This window comes from Pelobates fuscus, chromosome 13, assembly GCF_036172605.1.
Source record: "Pelobates fuscus isolate aPelFus1 chromosome 13, aPelFus1.pri, whole genome shotgun sequence".
Taxonomy (NCBI): Eukaryota; Metazoa; Chordata; class Amphibia; order Anura; family Pelobatidae; genus Pelobates; species Pelobates fuscus.
This window is the reverse complement of record NC_086329.1, coordinates 77,917,498-77,935,904: the sequence shown is the minus strand read 5'-3', so window position 1 is coordinate 77,935,904 and position 18,407 is coordinate 77,917,498. Positions and strand designations below refer to the sequence as shown.

Sequence of the window (18,407 nt, the reverse complement as noted above, 5' to 3'; positions counted from 1 at the left end):
CTCACTGTGATAAAACCAGGAGAGTGTATAAAAATAGCAAATGGTTACTCACATTTAATTGGGCAGACGCACTGCTCAATGATAGGGCGTAAGTGGTACAATCCCCACTAAGGATGCTTTGGAGTAGTATCTCTCTGGGACAAGTAAAACTCAGGTGGTAAAATAATAAAAATTGTAAAAAAGATAAAATGGCTAACTCACAACAAAGAAAGTGGCCAAAATACCTTTATTAAAATACAGTTAAAATTTTCACAAAGTGTTTCTCCCCATAGGGCTTTCTCACGTGGACGTAATGTTCTACTATGTGACTGACCAGGATCACCCAGACACCCACCGCCCACGATATTTACGAGACTGCTGACAGTGGCGTTAGCCCCACACGCGCAATGACTTAAGGCGAACAGCCAAACAGAGAGCAAACTTCCCCCCTCCTCCCGGCAACCCCTTGGTTAGGGAAACTACCTATCCAGAGTAGTCCACGCAGCCCATGGACATAGTGCACCTCCACCTGGAGGAAAAGCTTCTACATACCCTACTCTCATGCTCCCCTAATACTAACCAAAATTTGACTGACATGACCCATCAGTGGTGACTCACTACTTTACTCTTCATACGACAGCCAATGTCTACTCCTTTACCCGACATCGATATCAGGACCCACTATGGATCCCATCACTACTACCCCATCTAGCCCTAGGCGACAGCCTACAGGTCCCACCGACTGTACCCACATGCACGACTGGCTCCCTAAACCGCCTAGGGGCACACGCATGTAAAATGTCTAAATATAAAAAGTGCCTAGTTGTGTAACACGAGATTCTGTGACATAATTCTTGCATGTTGTGACTAATTGTAATTTGCACAAACGTGTGTGGTGAACAGTGGGTTTTTTTGGTTTGTTTTTTTTGGTTTTTTTTTTTTTGCTTACGCCACATCAAAAATAAAGAATTTCCAAAAACAAACAAAAAATAAAATAAATAAATATATATATATTTTCAGGACTATTGATCCCTTTAAGTAGTTTTATAGTATAGTCAGCCATCAATAGACACATGTTGCAATTCACCTACATGGGTGCTTTAGGGATCCCTGGATGGGAGACAATGCATTTCCACTAGGTTATAAACATTATGAATGCCCTGTGTAGTTGTAAAACTCATTACTGGCTAGTAATTCAGCATGGAGGTCTAGCCCTGTGTTACCAAATCATTCATTTTAGTATATAGTGCATTTGGTGGCCATTGTAGGAAACAAATGAAAAAATAAAATGAGGTTTATATGTTTGTCTTTTATTTATTTAAAAAAATTAAAATATAGACTACTAGTTGTATCTATATTATAAGTCAATTATTGGCTTGATTTGAGATTTTTGGATAAGCTTTACAAATTATTTAATATTTTTGAGTACGATTTAAAAAAATAAATAGAAAATTCCCCAAATTATTAAAATGTCAAAAATCGATCATATATTAAAAATATCAATATATCAAAAAATATAGAAATTTAAAGAATAAACATGTTTCAAACATGTTGGTCTATATTGTATAGCACAATATTCACATTAGAGCTCTTTATATTGCTCAAGTCGCAAAGTATATGATGAATACTCATGAATCAAACTCAGTGCCACTCTTCTTACCTACCTTAAAGGGAGCTAAGTACCCGCTATACCTGATGGGGGAGGGGGGAAAACTAGTCCCTTGTGTCTGTACAGGTTTATAGTGTGTGGATTACCAGCTGAACTATCCCACTAGTGATGATATATTTCTTGTCTGTAAATTTAAATTCGTATCTCCTAAATGACTTCACAATGTAAATGAATGACTCATGTGGAAAATAACATTTTTAAAAATTAACAATCACTTCGGAGTTAATGGCACATTTTAATTGCAAGCTAAAATGAACTATGACCATCTTAAGGACTGAGGAAATTGTCCACGTTCTGAACCAAAACAAAACCTTGAATTCTAGCTATGGGTGTAATTTAAGGGATTCTATTCAAGTGCCCCCATACATATTATATATACTTTGTTTTTTTAAAGCATTTCATTTAATATTTTATATGTATACCTAACCCAATATTATATGTAAATAAAATGGAAACCAAATTTCACATTTTTGCTTATCATAATTTTTACACACCCAGTGCAACTAATTAAAAAGAAAACACAATAGACCAATATATCTGTCCTGATTGTTAAATGCCCATATGTCTAGGATCGAAACCCAATATAAAAACCCCACACTAATGCTGTACCAGCCATACCCCTTACCCAATGCTTACAATAACTCTTACCATATGCCTGTCCTAATCTTAACCTTAACCCTACACTATCCCTAACCCTATAATAGCATTAAACCATACCCAGCATTAACTCTTACCGTACCATATCCCTAATCCTAACCCTAACACTAACTCTAACCCTACCCCTAAATTTAACCCTGCTGTAACCTACTGCTAATATAAATTATAATATTAGAAATGGGTTTTACTATTTAGCACAGTGGATGGTGGTATGTTGCCAACATCTACAGGCCGTTTTCAGAATTAGAGTTAGTGAAATTCTGAATGGAACCCTGGCTTCCAGCCGATTTATACAGAGATCAGTCATGGGCAGCTGGCAAAGTTGACTGGGGACATGCTAGGAGACCATGCCAGGGTCTATTCACACCCTGGAGGGTCTCCTTAAAGCAACCTGCAGTCCCAAACAAAGATGGCTGAGCGCGATCGCTCACTTGCGGTTTTATCTGTGAATTTAAAGGGCTCTGTGTAGCGCTGCACAGAGCACGTCGGTCAGTCTGAGGCTATTAAGAATTGCCCCAGCTGATTAACAATAGCCCCAGTTATCTATTGATAACTGATATTAATGCTGGTAGCAGAGATTTAACCCTGCTCACACCACAATCTTTTTGATGGCACTTAAATGTCTTTTAAAGAGCTGCTTGCAGCATTGCAAGCAGCTTATCTAAAAGTCTGGGGCCCCTAAAAATGCCCCAGAAGACAGAGGGGAGCCCAAGATATCTGTTAATACCTGGGACTCCCTGATGGCAGTACGATTCTAAGCATGCTCACACCAAATGTACAGGACGTGTCATTGTGTTTTAAAGGCTTTTAAGCCCATTATAGTTAGAGCGTAAGGACACGGTGTAACGTCCTTAAGGTTAACTTAAGTATTGGATTTATTTATAACATAGGATGAATAGCCAGCTTGTAAATATAGGACAATACAGCAATATTAATTTACACAATTTTAATGGTGTATCATTTATCCATTTATCTTTTACGAAAACCTGAGGGATGGGGAATAAAAAGTATCAGAGACGATAGCATAGCCCTTATCTTGAAATACGTCAGATTGGTTCTATAATATTGACATAGGATGAATAACATCATGTACAAAATATGTAAATAAAAATGGGGATCTACCCGGTTTATACGTATTTTTAAGAAACCTGTGGCCATTTTTAATGTAAATATTATTACTACGTTTGTCACACTTCCTACATATAGTAGATGCAGTTACATGGCTACAGACAGGCTTTTGTATTATCTAAAACACTGCAGATTTTTATACACCCAGGATATAATCTTGACCATGTAGATTTCAGTACAGTGTGAATTCTCTGGGCGATGCATAGGGACTAACTGGATCCCTGGCAAAATGTGCTTCTTCATCTGGTGAAGCCTGTAGTTAAAGTGAAGGTAAGTGTGGGATAACAAAAAAAGAACCTGGGTTTTTCACCTAAAACAGTGCAGATCTATATCCATGTGAGGATATTGTGATATGGGTTTGTAAGAGGTTTTGTTAAAAAAAAAAAAAAAAAAAAGAGAGAGAGAGAGAGGAAAAAAAACCTCCAAGTTTGGAAAGAAATATTTGCCTCAAGGATGGTCAGAAACAATTTGACATCAATTACACATATGAAATGTTGAATTATGGCTTGAATATGACCAGTGGCAAAAAAAAGAGGGATTTTCAATTCTTAATCTGCAGCTAACCAGAAGTTATAGGTTTTTCCTCAGTCATTCCTGGTCTTTCAAGGGGCTTATGGGACAAGTATTTGAGAATATTATTCATTAGAAAAAATATTAAACTGCTCAACCTGCTAATAGCTGCCATGGTGCACGTTCCATCAGCTTGCCAGTAACTCCATTCATGTGTGTTCTAGTACCAAGTGATTGTCTTGTCAAAGTTCCCTTTAATGGGGATGCAGATGGTGAATTTGTGGGTATTTTCAGAACTGGTAAATTACTGGTCAAAATTTATAGACTCGCCCAAGCCAGATCCTCTTTGAGCCATGAATATGGGTTTAGAGATAGAAAAGGGGTTAAAAGCCAACTATACACACAGGAGAAGATAATTTCTTGCGTTTTGGTGGTATTCGGATAAGTTTGCCCAGGTTTAGTTCAAGGAAATATCACTTATAGTTTGTGTGATTCACACAATAGCCAGCAGGGAAATGGTGATAAACAAATTGTCAAGTGTGAGTTGATCCAGAGATCCAGGTGTAGTACTGTAGTAGTAGAACCATCTTTCTTTTTGTGAATGTTGTAGAGCTGCATAGAACACACAGTGGAAGAGAAGCTGCTCATGTTAGAGTATGTGTGTCCAAGGTCCAAAGGGTTAGGGTAGATGGTTCCAGCTCACCCAGTGTCATATAACTACAAAACCTGGAGTCACTAGGATTTAAAACAACCGTAAGACTATTACTGGTTGTCTTGAATTGTCGGAGAACTTGCGACATAGACTTCCATCCATGCAACCATGTTGAATGCCCTCTCAGTTTCCAAGGAAGGTGAGTTGTAAGTAAATAGCGGTATAGATTAATTAATTGAAAAGTGTGGAAAATCTTGTTCATACCTTATTTGGAAGGAATGAAGTCCACTTGGCCCAGGTGAATAATAAATAGAAGGCAACAACACAATATTTTTTATCTAAAACTTAACTCTTTGAAGACAACACTTGCTTTACAAGCTTTCATTGGCAACCCCATTTTTACAGATTACAGCATCCTTGTAAAATTAGGTGAAGGCCTCTCTTTTGACTTCCAGAATGAACTCATCTAGTTCTTGACCTTGGTCTTCAAATATTTACAACAGTACGGACTTTCAGAACTGCCTGACATCAACCCAGGTCGTTCAGTGGCAACATTTTCCAGAGAGACTGAGACACAAATTCAGTTTTCTTCACATTTTTCTTTATATATTGTAAAGAATAAATAAACACTGAACAAGAAAAGAGACAACACAACCTAATGAGTTTAGTGGAGCACGGTCTACTCATCAAAGAATTCCTGTTATATATATTCCTTCTGATTTATTTTAGGAAGATGTCTCATAGAGGAGTATTGGGGACCTCTGGTGCCTGTGTACCCTCTAGTTTCATTTTCAATGAGATGTTAACCTACTTTAGAAGTTTTTATGTCCTGCTCTGTAAATTGAACTTTAATCACATACAGAAGGCTCCTGCAAAGTATTGTAAGAGATTAACAGTGCAGGAGATATGGAATTCTAAACTAAACAGATTTTGCAATAAAGGAAGTTTTAAACTTTAGATCTGTTCAGGCTGTGCACGTCACTTGCAGGGCGGTGTGACTAGTTCTGTATAAACAAAGTGATTTAACTTCTAAATGGCAGAGATTTGAGAAGTGAGACTGCAGGGGCGTGATCTATACTTTATAATGCTTCATTAAGTTAAAGTTGTTTTGGTGACTATAGTGTCTGTTTAAGTAGGAAGTGCCACTAGTGACTCTCAGTCTGACTGCCACCAGAGGCGTGTTCTCTGACAAATAACCACAATTATATGATTTGCCTCTATTTTGTATAGTGTAACACTGCTTTGTGTATGATGTCAATAGACCAATATAAAATTTCCTGAATTCCGGGACTTGATACAGAGCCTTAGATTTAGAGTCATTTTATGATCAAGGTCTGCTAAGAAATGTTAATGAAATTGATTGTTTTTCAATTACTTAATTGACTTTGCTAACTTTTCAGATCTTGGACAATCTATATTTTATACAACCACGTGTTTATTACCTTTCCTGAGCGATGATATACTCAGCACTTTACCATACACCATGATATCAACGCTGGCCACCTTTCCTCCGTTCCTCCACAAGGATATCATTGAATATCTGAGCACATCGTTTCTACCTATGGCTATATGTAAGTTCATCGAATAAATGTGTAAATGTTACAACTTACCTTAAACTGTTGGGGAAAGCTCAACCATGGGCAGATATCTAATGTATGTATGCTAATTCTAGCATGAGTTTAATATAAGAAGCAGATCTATAAGTATGTTTTATGTGTCTGGACAATAAGAAGAGCACCTACAGTGTTTACGAGAACAGTGACATTGGCAGGCTAAGTGCTCCTCTCAATCCTCAAATAGTCGATCTCAGATTTAAACTGTATGAATGAATGTGGACGGTGTTCGCCAGTCATCCTCTGAACAAACTGGATTTTTTTTTTTGCACTACTTTGTCTGTTGTGGACACATGTGAAACAGGCCAAATAATACTGGTGGCTAGAAGATAAAACATAACCTTTATCAACACCTTAATGTGGCTGTTCTGGTGTCTACTGCCTGTCACCGCAGGCTTTTTAATGTAAACAATGCCTTTTCAGAGAAAAGGCATTGTTTACATTGCTGCCTAAGAACACCTCTAGTGGTAGTTTCCTATGAAACCGCCTGCCTTCTTCCATCAAATTATTTCTTAATCTTCAAACTATTAAGAAGTCCCTTAAAACCCATGTCTTCAGAATAGCCTACGCAACCCCAGCTGTCACTTCTCAAACTTTTATTCTCTTAACTTAATTAGTGTTCTGTTTTGTTTCTTTCAGAGAATTTCCCTTTTATGTGGTTGTGCAACCATGTTGGATCAGACTCTACTGTTAACTGACCAACTTCTGCTCAACTTTGCTTCCCTGCTGCAGTGATTGCTCTATCTGTAATCTAGCACGGGACGTAGTTCTTGCATGCCCCGTCCAATGTCGTGCTGCCTGATTTATTCCCTCTCCATAGACCATTTAAATGCTTCTAACTATTTTATGTCTGACCTGGGACACTGTAGCGAAAGCCACTTCGCCACTGTGGTTTGGAGGGGGCTGCTTGCCCGCCTCTTACCCTGTGACTACGGTCCCTGGGCGATTTGGCCCTTTATGCACGGTATTTGGGCATACTGTGGGTTATTGGGCTGCCCCAGGATTATGGGCCCTCTCATCAGCCCATACGAAACTTAAACCCCATGGCGTTTGAACTGTGTTTGTGGCATCTAAACGCTGTTTGGATATGTTGAGCGCTCAGATCCAAGCCATCTGGGGATGGGTTGAATGTGGGGGTTCTGTTTAGTATAACAGGAGTTATGTATTTTTATGTCTTTTGGTGGTTGCTGGTAACATGTGCTTAATGGAGGCTGTGTTTGTTTCTGGATATAATTAAATCAGCTTCTCCATTGTCTCCAGGATAGAGGATTCTGGGGAACTAGTTTGAGCTTCTAAAAACCATGCTTCCAGAAGGTCAAATGCACATTTGTACTAACTTTTGAACCCCTGGTCCAATTCGTATGATTTTTGAGTATGTTGTTCCCCCGAATGGATTGATTGTGTATATGTATTTTTATGCGAATGTGATGTATATTTTGGGAGTTATGAATGTTGTGTAAAAACTGTATTTTCCCTACCTAGGATAATTGTATTTTCCTGTGTGTACAGATAATTAGTTTACAGGTAGAGGGGAGGGCTATGTGTGGGATGTAACTATTGTGTGATTGGTTAATGTACGTTACTGTGTGTGTCCCTCCCCTTCATGGGAGCACCTAATAAAAAGGGCTGCAAGCTAGCAGCCAGAGAGTTCTATTTTTACCCTCAACTTGAGTCCTGTCTCTTATTGGGGGAATCTGCTACAAGGGATTGCTATGCTAGGCATATTCCCTTGCTATAATCACTGAGCTCTTGTAAGAGCTTGTTCCTGCTTCGTTCTGAAGGGAGATAGCTGCAGCCTGCGGTGCTTATGGTGTCTGGTGGAGTGCTTGGAGTCCTCTAGAAGCGCTAGGAGCATCTTTCAACGGAGGTACCCAGTCGGGGTGCCAGTGGATCCGTTACAGACACAATTCCTAATTATTTTGTATGGATACAGAGAAAAGTATAAAACCAAAGCAGAAAAAAAGACCAAGTTGATACCATAGCTGTATTGTGATTGGCTGAAATTACTAGGAAGCCAATCAGACGACAATTTGAATGCATTGGTCGATGATGGGAACATTTTCAATAGTATAATAGAACATTTTCAATAGTATATCCACAAAATCTTAAATTGCAGGGCAACACTGTTATTGCTAGATAAATCCTGACCACCTACCAGGAAGAGTGTGGTATTGATCAAGTTTTAAGACATCTCCAATAGAATGGTAAATAACAGAAGGCACCTGGTTTGATTCAAATTGGCTTGGGCAAGTATACAGCTCACAATACATCTAGTAGGCATCTTCCATATAAATATTCAAGTATTGGGTTTCAGGCAAAAGGCAAGATTAACCCAATGTGAAGAATGAAGGGCGGTAACATTGGAGGGGGGGCTCAAACTCAAATATTGTCTTGATTTACTTGACTTAAACGTCAGTAAAAATGCAGACTGTGAACTCATTCGAACTTGGTGTTTATTTAAATGTGCTATTTTTAATGGCTAACTCATTTATTGTGTTTCTCTTTACATACAGCGTGTGTTTTCATGTACGCTGCTAATTCTTATCTTACGGTTATTCTGGAGTTAAATGTTACAGCTGTAACAATTCTGCTTGCCCGTCTTACATCTGGCCAGAGTAACAGTACATGGGTAAAACACGTGCAGAACAATTGCCAGGGTGAATAAACACTCTGATAAAATATAGAGCTGGTCTGTGTTTGACGATTCCTAGGATTTTAACATTTATGTACTTACAGGTTTATTCTCTAAAGTGAAAATTAAAAGTGAATTTCAAATTTAAGGTCAAAATAGCCGAATTGTAAAAGGTCTTTAAGTCTGCTATGCTTTTAGTTCTGCTGTTTTGAAGTTCATGTTGAATTAACCCTGAAATAACTCTGTTAGTGCATGCATTTTGTTGGGCTTTTAATCAATACCTTAGCATTTATGTGAAATAGGAGTTGTATAGCTAGCACATGTTTAACCCCTTAAGGACACATGACATGTGTGACATATCATGATTCCCTTTTATTCCAGAAGTTTGGTCCCTAAGGGGTTAAAGAATATAACAGCAATTTTGTTATATTCTTCCAAGATGAATTAAAAATAAAGTAAAATTATGTAAATTCAAACTTTTTTCAATTTTGATTTGTTCATTAATCCTTTTACAGCAACATTAAGGGTGCCCAAAAGGTAGATCCCCAGATGCTTTAAGACTACAGCTTCCATGATGCTTTGTAATTCTCGAGGCATGCAAAGCATCATGGAGGTTGCAGTTTTACAACATCTGGGGATTTACCTTCTGGGCACCTCAGGCATATTTGTTGTGCTAAATCATTTACTTTGTTGATCATTTAATGTGTCATCTCAAGTTTGCTCCTTGTTCTTTTTTACTTAACGGATGACTGTCAAATTTTTTTTTTAATCTTAATCCTTTGCAGCTGAAATAGATACACCCTGATCAGGTTGGGTTCATTCTGGAATAACAATTATACAAGATTACCAGGAGAGTGGTAAAATTAGCTTGGAGGATAGGAGAACCCAAACTCCTTGTCTGCTCCTATCTCTGGATGCAGAGGAGGTGCAATGCTCCTACCCACTCTTTCCTTAGTGTAATTAGGGCTCTATATACTGAGCTACAGGCAGAGTTGGACCTCCCTGGGTTACATCCCGCTACTTTCAACATAACCAACCAGACGAGGCAAGGTTGCCCATTGTCCCCTTTATTGTTTGCCCTCTAAGTAAAACCTCCTCTTCATCATTTAAGGGAGAACAAATCCCTTGGAGAAATTTTCAAAATAGCGACATATGCCGACAACATACTTTTGACATTAGCAGATCCCATTTCTTCTCTACCCCCACTGTTTGTGCTAGTCAATGATTTTGTCCCTCTATTTGGCTATAGGGTAAATGTGGGCAAATCTAATGATATACTCATTAACATGTCAGCTGCCGACACAGATTTAATTTGATCAACATATATTTTGTAGATTAAACCCTTCATTCGTTACCTAGGAATCCAGGTTACTGATGATCTCAGAGCTCTATTTGCAGCAAACTACTCTGTACTGTGATACAATATTAAGAAGGATCTGGATCTGGAGAGACCAATCTCGTGGATAGGAAGAATGCACAGCATAAAAATGAATTGAAAAAATGAAAATGAAAAAATGAAAAAAGTTTGCTTTTTCTTTTCCAGACTCTCCAAGTCCAGGTCACAAAGTGGCATGTAGAGGGCATAAATATATAGGTTCATTCATATGGTGCAAGGAACATGTTATATAGACCAAAACCGGGGGGAGCTTTAGGTCTACCAATCTTCCTAATGTACTGTTACTCCATCCTGTTAGCGCAGATAGTGATGTAGCATGCTCCATCCGGGGAGAGAAGATGGGTAGACCTGAAATCTTATCTAATGATATGTTTTATGTGTGGTTGAATAAACGTCAGAGCGGCCACCTCTGCACTACAATTTCAATGTACAGACTGCATCGGGCATGCTCACTGGTACTTGCAATTGTGCCTACTCATTCTTGTGAAATCCACGTCACTTTACATCATTCTGGAGTAAATTGTGATGATGAGCATTGCCATTAGTTTTATCCATCTATTTTGACGACATTTAGAATCAATAATCACTATTCATATTTAAACCCCATTAATGCCCAATTCCAGTGACCAGCTGTGGTTTTCTACATACCCAACAGAGCATTCATATTATAGTGATCCTTTGGCATTTGATCCAAATTTGTCTTGACTATTCTGTTGTCTGGTTTTCTTTCCCCTTAATGGTAGTGAATTATTAATAGCAAAGGAATGGTCTATTAAATGTTTAGTTGCCCAGGAATCTACGTAGGGCCGTAGTTTGTATTTTCAGATTCCCTCAGCCTAAGGCAGTGTTTCCCAACCCAGTCCTCAAGGCACACCTACCAGTCCAGGATTTAAGGATTACCCAGTTTTGTCTAAGGTGTTTTTTCTTTTTTTTCTAAAAACACCTTAGACAAAACTGGGTAATCCTTAAATCCTGGACTGGTAGGTGTGCCTTGAGGACTGGGTTGGGAAACACTGGCCTAAGGTAATAGGGAGTTTATTATTTTTGGAGTACTCTGTCATATCAACCAAGGCTTGTCTGTTTTCTGGCCTGCTTGGACAGTTAATTCTAAGATGCTCGTTTATATTACCCTTCTTTCTGTACTCATTTTTGGCTTCAGAGAGCTTAGTCATGCCCAGCTGACATGTTCTTCTGTAGTGAACTTGGGGTCTAATATAACCAAGGACTGTTTTTGCCTCTTCTTTTCCTTCTCCTTCATATTCTGTTTATGTCCTATTCTTTAATCAATGAAAATATTTGTTTAGCGGCACATTTATGTGATACTCTAAATTAATTCACAGCTATGGGGTCATAATGTGAAACATAGAAGAGTGTGTGTGTATATATACATATATCGAGATTTTAGGGTTGGGTATAGGATAGGGTTTTGGAAGGGTTTATTTCAATATACGTGAGAGAGGTAATACAATTTACTGGTGGGCTAATACCCTTCATCTACTGACATCCAAACATTGCACTTCTCGGTTAGACCGTGACTGCTTAGTATAATGACTGTGCTCTTTAGATGCTGTATTTGTGATCATTAAAACTGTTTTTCTGTTACAGTGGGTTCTAGTAGAAGAGAAGGGGGCATACCTGCACATGTTAATTTGTCTGCATCTTCAATGCTTATGATAGCAATGCAATACACCTCAAATCCCGGTAAGTATTTCTTCTGGCACAAATGTGCTGAGTAAGATTGGCAACTCAATTAAATCGTTTTAACTGCATCTTATAGGGGCAGTTTCAGCATGATAACCTACGATAACACTACAGCTTTGTGCAGTGGTTATAATAAAAACTAGTTATGGGCTCCGTTCAACAGTTTTTGTCAGAATATCTGAAAGCTGTTTGGCAAAAGGGTGGAACTTCCCGGTACCCATCTGATAATGCAGAATTTTCACTCTAAAACAAATTCTATTAGCCTGGACGATAAACTGGGAGAGCTTGGGGTGAATTTCACTCTTGAGTTTATGAGGTAAGCAGCTCTTTATGGGCACCACAAGGGTTTCTGGGAGTTGTAGTTCAATTGTTACTTTTTTGCTGTAGAAAGCTAAAAGCCGAACTGAAACTCCAAACAAACTCCCAAATATGTCATAGCATCATATAGAGCAATATGTTAGCGCAAAGATGGAAAACACTGCAAGTTAAGATCAGGTGAAGAAAGGCTAATCATTACGAACAAGGCTAATTATAAACTTGTTTTTTTTTTTTATTCTTTATTTTTCTTGTGCATATGAAAAACATACATTTGGTCTTGCAGCGCCACAACAGCAACTGCAGGCTTGTCTTGAACATGTAATTGATGTGACCTGCGATTGAATAGCACAATTGTATGGTATATTGTCATGAGAAACATAAGATTTCAGACTGTTCTATAACGTGCAGGCTTATTATTGGTATGGGCATTTGCATATTTTGTGTAAGAACAAAAGGCTGAAGTTTGCAGCATTGAATTAGCTCAGGTTTAAGTAGAAAGTTGGCTTAAGGTGGTGCTGCACTTTGTGTAGGCAAGGCGACATGCGACCGTGAGTGGGTGGGCAACCGTTGTGAGGCAACCTGTTGCATGTTCTGACCCAGGGTATAACCGTGAGGGGCTTAGTGCGCTGCAAAGAGGTACTACGGTTTGTTAGTGGAGACTAATAATAAGATTAAAAGGAGTTACATGTCTGGGTGTCTAAAGCGGGTGGAAGCGCCCTGAGGCTCGCTAGTATAGGATACTGGATGGTATGCTGCGCAATATGCGAGGTGTAAGTTTATCGATTATAGAATGATTGATTGAGAGTGGTGCTAGCCACCCTACCAGGTTATCCTTATGGAAGGAGGCGGGATGATTATGTCAAAGCGCTTTTAAGTGTTGAGCGTAGGTAGGGGCTTGTATGGGGCTAAGTGATAGAAAAATTGATCATAAACTTAGGTACATGAGAGCAGGATTATAGCAGGAGTCCAACAGGTTAAATAAGGTCTGTAGTGTCATCAGCATAGCTGCATTATACGTGTCATTCCATGAAACCCACAGAGAGAGATTTTGAAAAATTTAAGTGAAATAAAACAGTGAAAGAAACATAAAATACTTTGAGTCCTGTAATCTGGGATGTGGTTGGCGGAAGGGTGGCATGGTCAGGGAGTCCAGCGTCAGCCTATGCCCTTGATCGGGTAGGGATAACGGCTGTCTATGGATTGTTCAGTGCTGGAGCTGAGCGTGGCTGTCTGGTGGAGCTGTAGCTCAGTCTCGGGGGTGTTGTTATCCAGATCCGGGGTAAGGAGCACTGTCATGTGCTGTGAGCCAAGCGCTTTGTTAAGCCTGTGTATGAGTCGCTTGGTGATGTTCAGGGTGGTCTGGTTGCCTGTTGGTCGGCTGTACCTCTGCGTACCTCTCCTCACGTGAGCTTGGGTATAGCAGCAGCTTTGAGCCGGCAAGCACTGGAGTAGTGTGTCGTAGGGATCCCTCCTGTCAGGCTGCCTCATGTAGGTATGTAGCATCCGCCTTGCATGTGTCAGGGCCTTAGCCATTGAATGAGAAAAGATGGCGTTGTTCCCGGTGGGAGCTGGTGGGTTCGCGTTTGCTTCCATTTTGATCGGGCCTGTGGTTTCATTAGCTTGGTTTCTGGTGCGGTTCGGGCTGCAGGGTGTGGGCCGGGATCACCACCACCGGCCCGGGGGGGGGGGAACGGGGCCCTGGTTGCACGTCCATGGGAGTCTAGCACGATACCGTCGGGCAGTATAGCGGGGCAGCGGCCGTCCACCCCGCTCACCGCCTGAGTAGGCCTCATCCTGTGGGGACGACTGTTATCGTTTCGAGGGACTAAAACAGTAAATTGCAAGCCTCTCCTCTGAGCCAGTGCTTCCCTGTGCATCGGACCACGGCTGCTGGTCATTAATCAGGTATAAAAATTGCTTTTTTTAAGGCTTAAAGTCTGAAGATTGCAGGAGCTGTTGGTTTATGCGACCATTCAGTTTGGTAGTCAGGCCCCGCCCCCCTAATTATAAACTTTTAAAAAGCTTATCGAAGGTTAATTAAATTAAAAAAAAAAAAAACCTTTAGACATTTTTAGAAATCAGAAGCTTATATGTGTGTTGTTAACTGGTATCTTTCTGATCTGGATGTTATTGTGGGGTTTTAGTGATCTCCAAAAGTTGTCTGAGCAGGCCAACTTATTCCTATTGGTTACATAGAGTGGCTGGATATACCTGCTAATTTATTTACAGGAAAATAACATTAAAGTCCATACTGGCGGTACCATGAATTACAAAAAAAAAAAAATGGAAGAGCTCTTGAATTACATGTCACCTTACTTACAGCACATCCCTCTTATTCTCTACTAAAGGCAATAAGGAATATGTTTCTCTCCTTTGTCTCTTATATTTGTGCTTCGATTCCTGAAGACTGACCTGCCATGACCAGCATTTCGACATTCTTTAACTCTGTCATTGTGTAAGGTGTCGAATTGATGAATCATGATTTAATTGAATGCATTTATGGCACATCTAAACATTTCACTAATGGTTTCTAGAGAACTTATCTGGTTCTACTTCTTGTTGTTTAAGAGGCTGACAATTGCGTTTAACAAAAAAGAATGATTAAGTTGGAAAAACATGGATGCTCATAATGGGTGTAACAAGTATGAACTTTGTAGCAAACTGAGGTGGCAGTGATAAGGCACGTTTTCAGGTATCTGATAAATACCCTCTTACTTCCTCAAATGGTCTTTTCTAAGAATGTTTAAAGACAGTACATGTATTCCTAGTCTGCTAAATGGTTATTTGTTAAGGCTGTCCGAAGTTCATTCTCTTGAGTCCAGCATTAGTACCACACCATCTTCAGATCCGAGTAGATATTTTGAGTGGTTAATTAGTCTAATGAAAATCTTACTACAATATTTTCTCAAGATTGCTTGCTGCACTTTCTGCTGAATTTTCCATGGACAAATTCCCCACCAACAACTGTTTGGAGTTGAGAACATTCAAACAAATGGCTTTTCAAGGGAGATTTTGATGTAACTATAATTCACCATAAGATGAAATGGGAATTCTTGTCTTCTTCTGATGGTAAAGCCCAAACAGTCTGTCTTATTAGGATACATCCTAATATTGTACTTATGTTATTTATTTGTTTTAAGAAGCCTTAGAATATTCTGCAAATCTGTCAGGTCCCCTGCCTCCGCCTTGCTTACCCCGTCACCGCGAGCGGCGCCTGTCTGGTCCCCGTTCGCAGCGTGCGGCTGTCCCCGCCGCCGTGCTCCAGACTGACAGTGTTTCTGACACTATGCACTCCAGAGCAGCATCGTTATGTGTGCCAGACCCGGTCATGTGACCCGGCACACAGTGATGACCTCAGAGACCATAAGGGAGGGAAGAAACACTTCCCACGTGTTGTGGTTAACACTAATTGGAGGTTAGCCAATCAGACACACCCTGTGTGTATATAAGCTAACCTCCCCCTTGCCTCCGTGCCCTGTTCTTGGTCTTTGTTTAGCTCAATAGCGCGTTATACTCTGGATTTATTGGTTACAAACTTTGGCTTGTCTTACGTTTACAGGACTCTTTTTTTTTTTCTCTGCTCCCTGACCGCTGCTTGTCTCTTCGTATTCCGTCTCTCTATTTCCCTTTGACATTGGCTTGCTTTGACTATTCTTTTGCATAGCCCGGCCATTCTAAAGACCGGTATTGCAATTCTGTCTGTTGTGTCCTATCTGTGTGTTAGGTTCCCTACCAATCGTGACAAAATCAGTCACCTTGTCAATGTAGGATTATGATTTTTTTTGTTTTATTTATCTCCAGCAACTATGAAATATTACATAGGGATTTTTACTTGTTTACTTTCCTCAATATATGATTTATTTAAACATTTGATATATTTGAATTAGAAGAAATGCCTCCAAAGTGGCTTTGTGATTAGTGAATTAAGCACACGGTTTGTGCCTGTCTATAACAGATGTTATTATAATTTCCTGTATGATATTGAGTTTGTCACAGCAAGTTTAATGTTATGCGCATATGAACTAATTCTGATTTAAAATAAAGCTGTGTGTGTTGGTTCCTTTTTAAAACTTTGTGTCCTGGTTGATTTGTTTAGGGATTCCAGTAACAGAGTCTTCGGACTTGTTGACTGGCTGCTTGGTCTCTGTAGCCTGGGGCAAGTAAAAAGGAGGTAGGCCTGAGAGACCCAAGTGCCTTTGTAAAGGTAGTAATTAATCATAGTATAGGTATGGAAACCTGCCTGGGTAAGGAGTTAAAGTGGAAAAGGCAGAGGGGATAATACCTGCCTGGAAGGAGAGAGCTGCAACCTGGTCGGGTGCTAGAGTTCCTAAGAGATGCCAGTCAAACTTTGGTGACTAAGAGTGAAGCGTTCCAGGATCCCTGAAAGCGGCTAGGAAGCAGACTGGGTGGAGGTACTCAGTTGAAGTACATGAGCTCCGTCACATCCTTCATCTAAAACAATTGGAAATCCCAAGGCAGATACACACACATCTGCTACTATTTTCCAGGAAGATCTAGAGAACACTCTAGGTTAGGCCACATCTTTATCCTAAGCCATACTTATCCTTAATTTTAAGATGGTACCTCCTTGACATAAACGCTGCACTAGTTATAACATTACAAGTTCTGAAAACAAGATCTGTGCCTTTACACCTTAATCACCTTTCAAAAAATAATCCCTCTCAATTCTGTAATTCCGAAATGTCATAATCTTATGTATAACCTGATACTGCCTAATTTCCAACATCTACTCTAGTATTTGAGCCAGTCAGGAAGTCAGCACAAATTAGAACATATACAAACTTAACCTGAATCACCAAGGGAATATTTTAAAAATCTATATTTTATGCAGATATTTTGCTTTCTTATCATGAATGAATGACACGTGATTTCTTTTCTCAGTGTATCATTGCCAGCTGCTAGAATGTTTAATGAAATATAAGCAAGAAGTGTGGAAGGTACGTAGAAGTTATATTGAGATTTGTTTTAATATTTTCCTCTTTGCTATAAAATCTGCAGAAATTATAATTATAATTCAGCCAAAATAACCAGCGGGTCTATTCACACAACTAAATTGCGGAAAGTTGACAGACAAAAAATAGCCTCATAAAATTAAGGTTAAAATAGCTGAGCTGGAAGAAGTGGGTAAGTTTTAGGGATAGACCAATAATCGGTTTGGCCGATATTCTGGATTTTGGCAAATATCGGTATCTGCCACTATTGATACCGATTTTGCCGATAATGTGAGAGGCGGCAGTGGCCCAGCACACGTAGGGCTGGCGCGTCCGTCAGGCGGCCGTCTTAGGGTGCACCGGCTCTGGGGGCGCAAGAATCGAGTGACCGGCAGGAAGGCAGCGCACAGTGCTCCCCACTTCCTGTTACTCAGTGTAGCGTGGTTGAGCGGAGCAGAGCTGACCACCATACAGGAGCTTCAGTTTCCCGTAACCGGCCAGACTGACAGGAAGTGCTCACTGAGAGAGGAAACTGCGCTCGGCCATCCTACAAGAGAGATAATGAGGCACACCAGTGAGGGGAGAGGACCACTAAGGAGGGGTGGGAGGCACACACACACTAAAGGAGCAGAGGGCAGAGGACCACTAAGGGACAGGGAAGGGAGGGGAGAGGTACACTAAGGTATAGGGAGGGGAGGGCAAAGGGACAAGGAAGAGAGGGGAGAGGTACACTAAAGGACAGGGAAGGGTCGGGAGAGGTACACTAAGGGACAGGGAGGGGATGGGAGAGGAACAGTAAATATTCTTGAAAACAAAAAAATATCTGACTGTCATGTATATTTGTGCATTTACCACTTAATAAAAAAAAAGATTTGCTAATTTTTTTTTATTAAATAAACATGTTCAGTAAATAGTAGATTTGTGTAGAAATTGTTTATTTTTTCAAAACGGTAAATAGAAAGATCATCGGTATAGGTAAGTTATTGGCTAAAAGTTCACAGATTATCAGTATCTGTATCGGCTCTAAATAAATATTGGTCGATCCCTAAGTAAGTTTCAGTTGTTTTTTTGTGTGTCTTGTTAATGAGATCACTAAAACTCACTACGTATCGAATAGACTCCTCATTAGAAGGCTTAGAAACTGTTTGGTGGGATTTGGGACCCAGTGGCCACAGACTCTATAAAGGGAAAGAGTGTGAC

General features: G+C 39.8%; 1 protein-coding gene across 6 annotated transcripts in view; it reads left to right on the top strand.

Moving 5' to 3' along the window:
- Positions 1-18,407, top strand: part of UNC79 (unc-79 homolog, NALCN channel complex subunit) — a 184,100-nt gene that overhangs the window by 16,215 nt on the left and 149,478 nt on the right. For all 6 annotated transcript variants that reach the window (XM_063439045.1, XM_063439043.1, XM_063439042.1 and 3 more), the window contains 3 exons: positions 5,996-6,166; positions 11,842-11,937; positions 17,158-17,213. In XM_063439045.1, the coding sequence (XP_063295115.1) occupies positions 5,996-6,166; positions 11,842-11,937; positions 17,158-17,213 (323 nt within the window). The remainder of the gene's footprint in view (positions 1-5,995; positions 6,167-11,841; positions 11,938-17,157; positions 17,214-18,407) is intronic.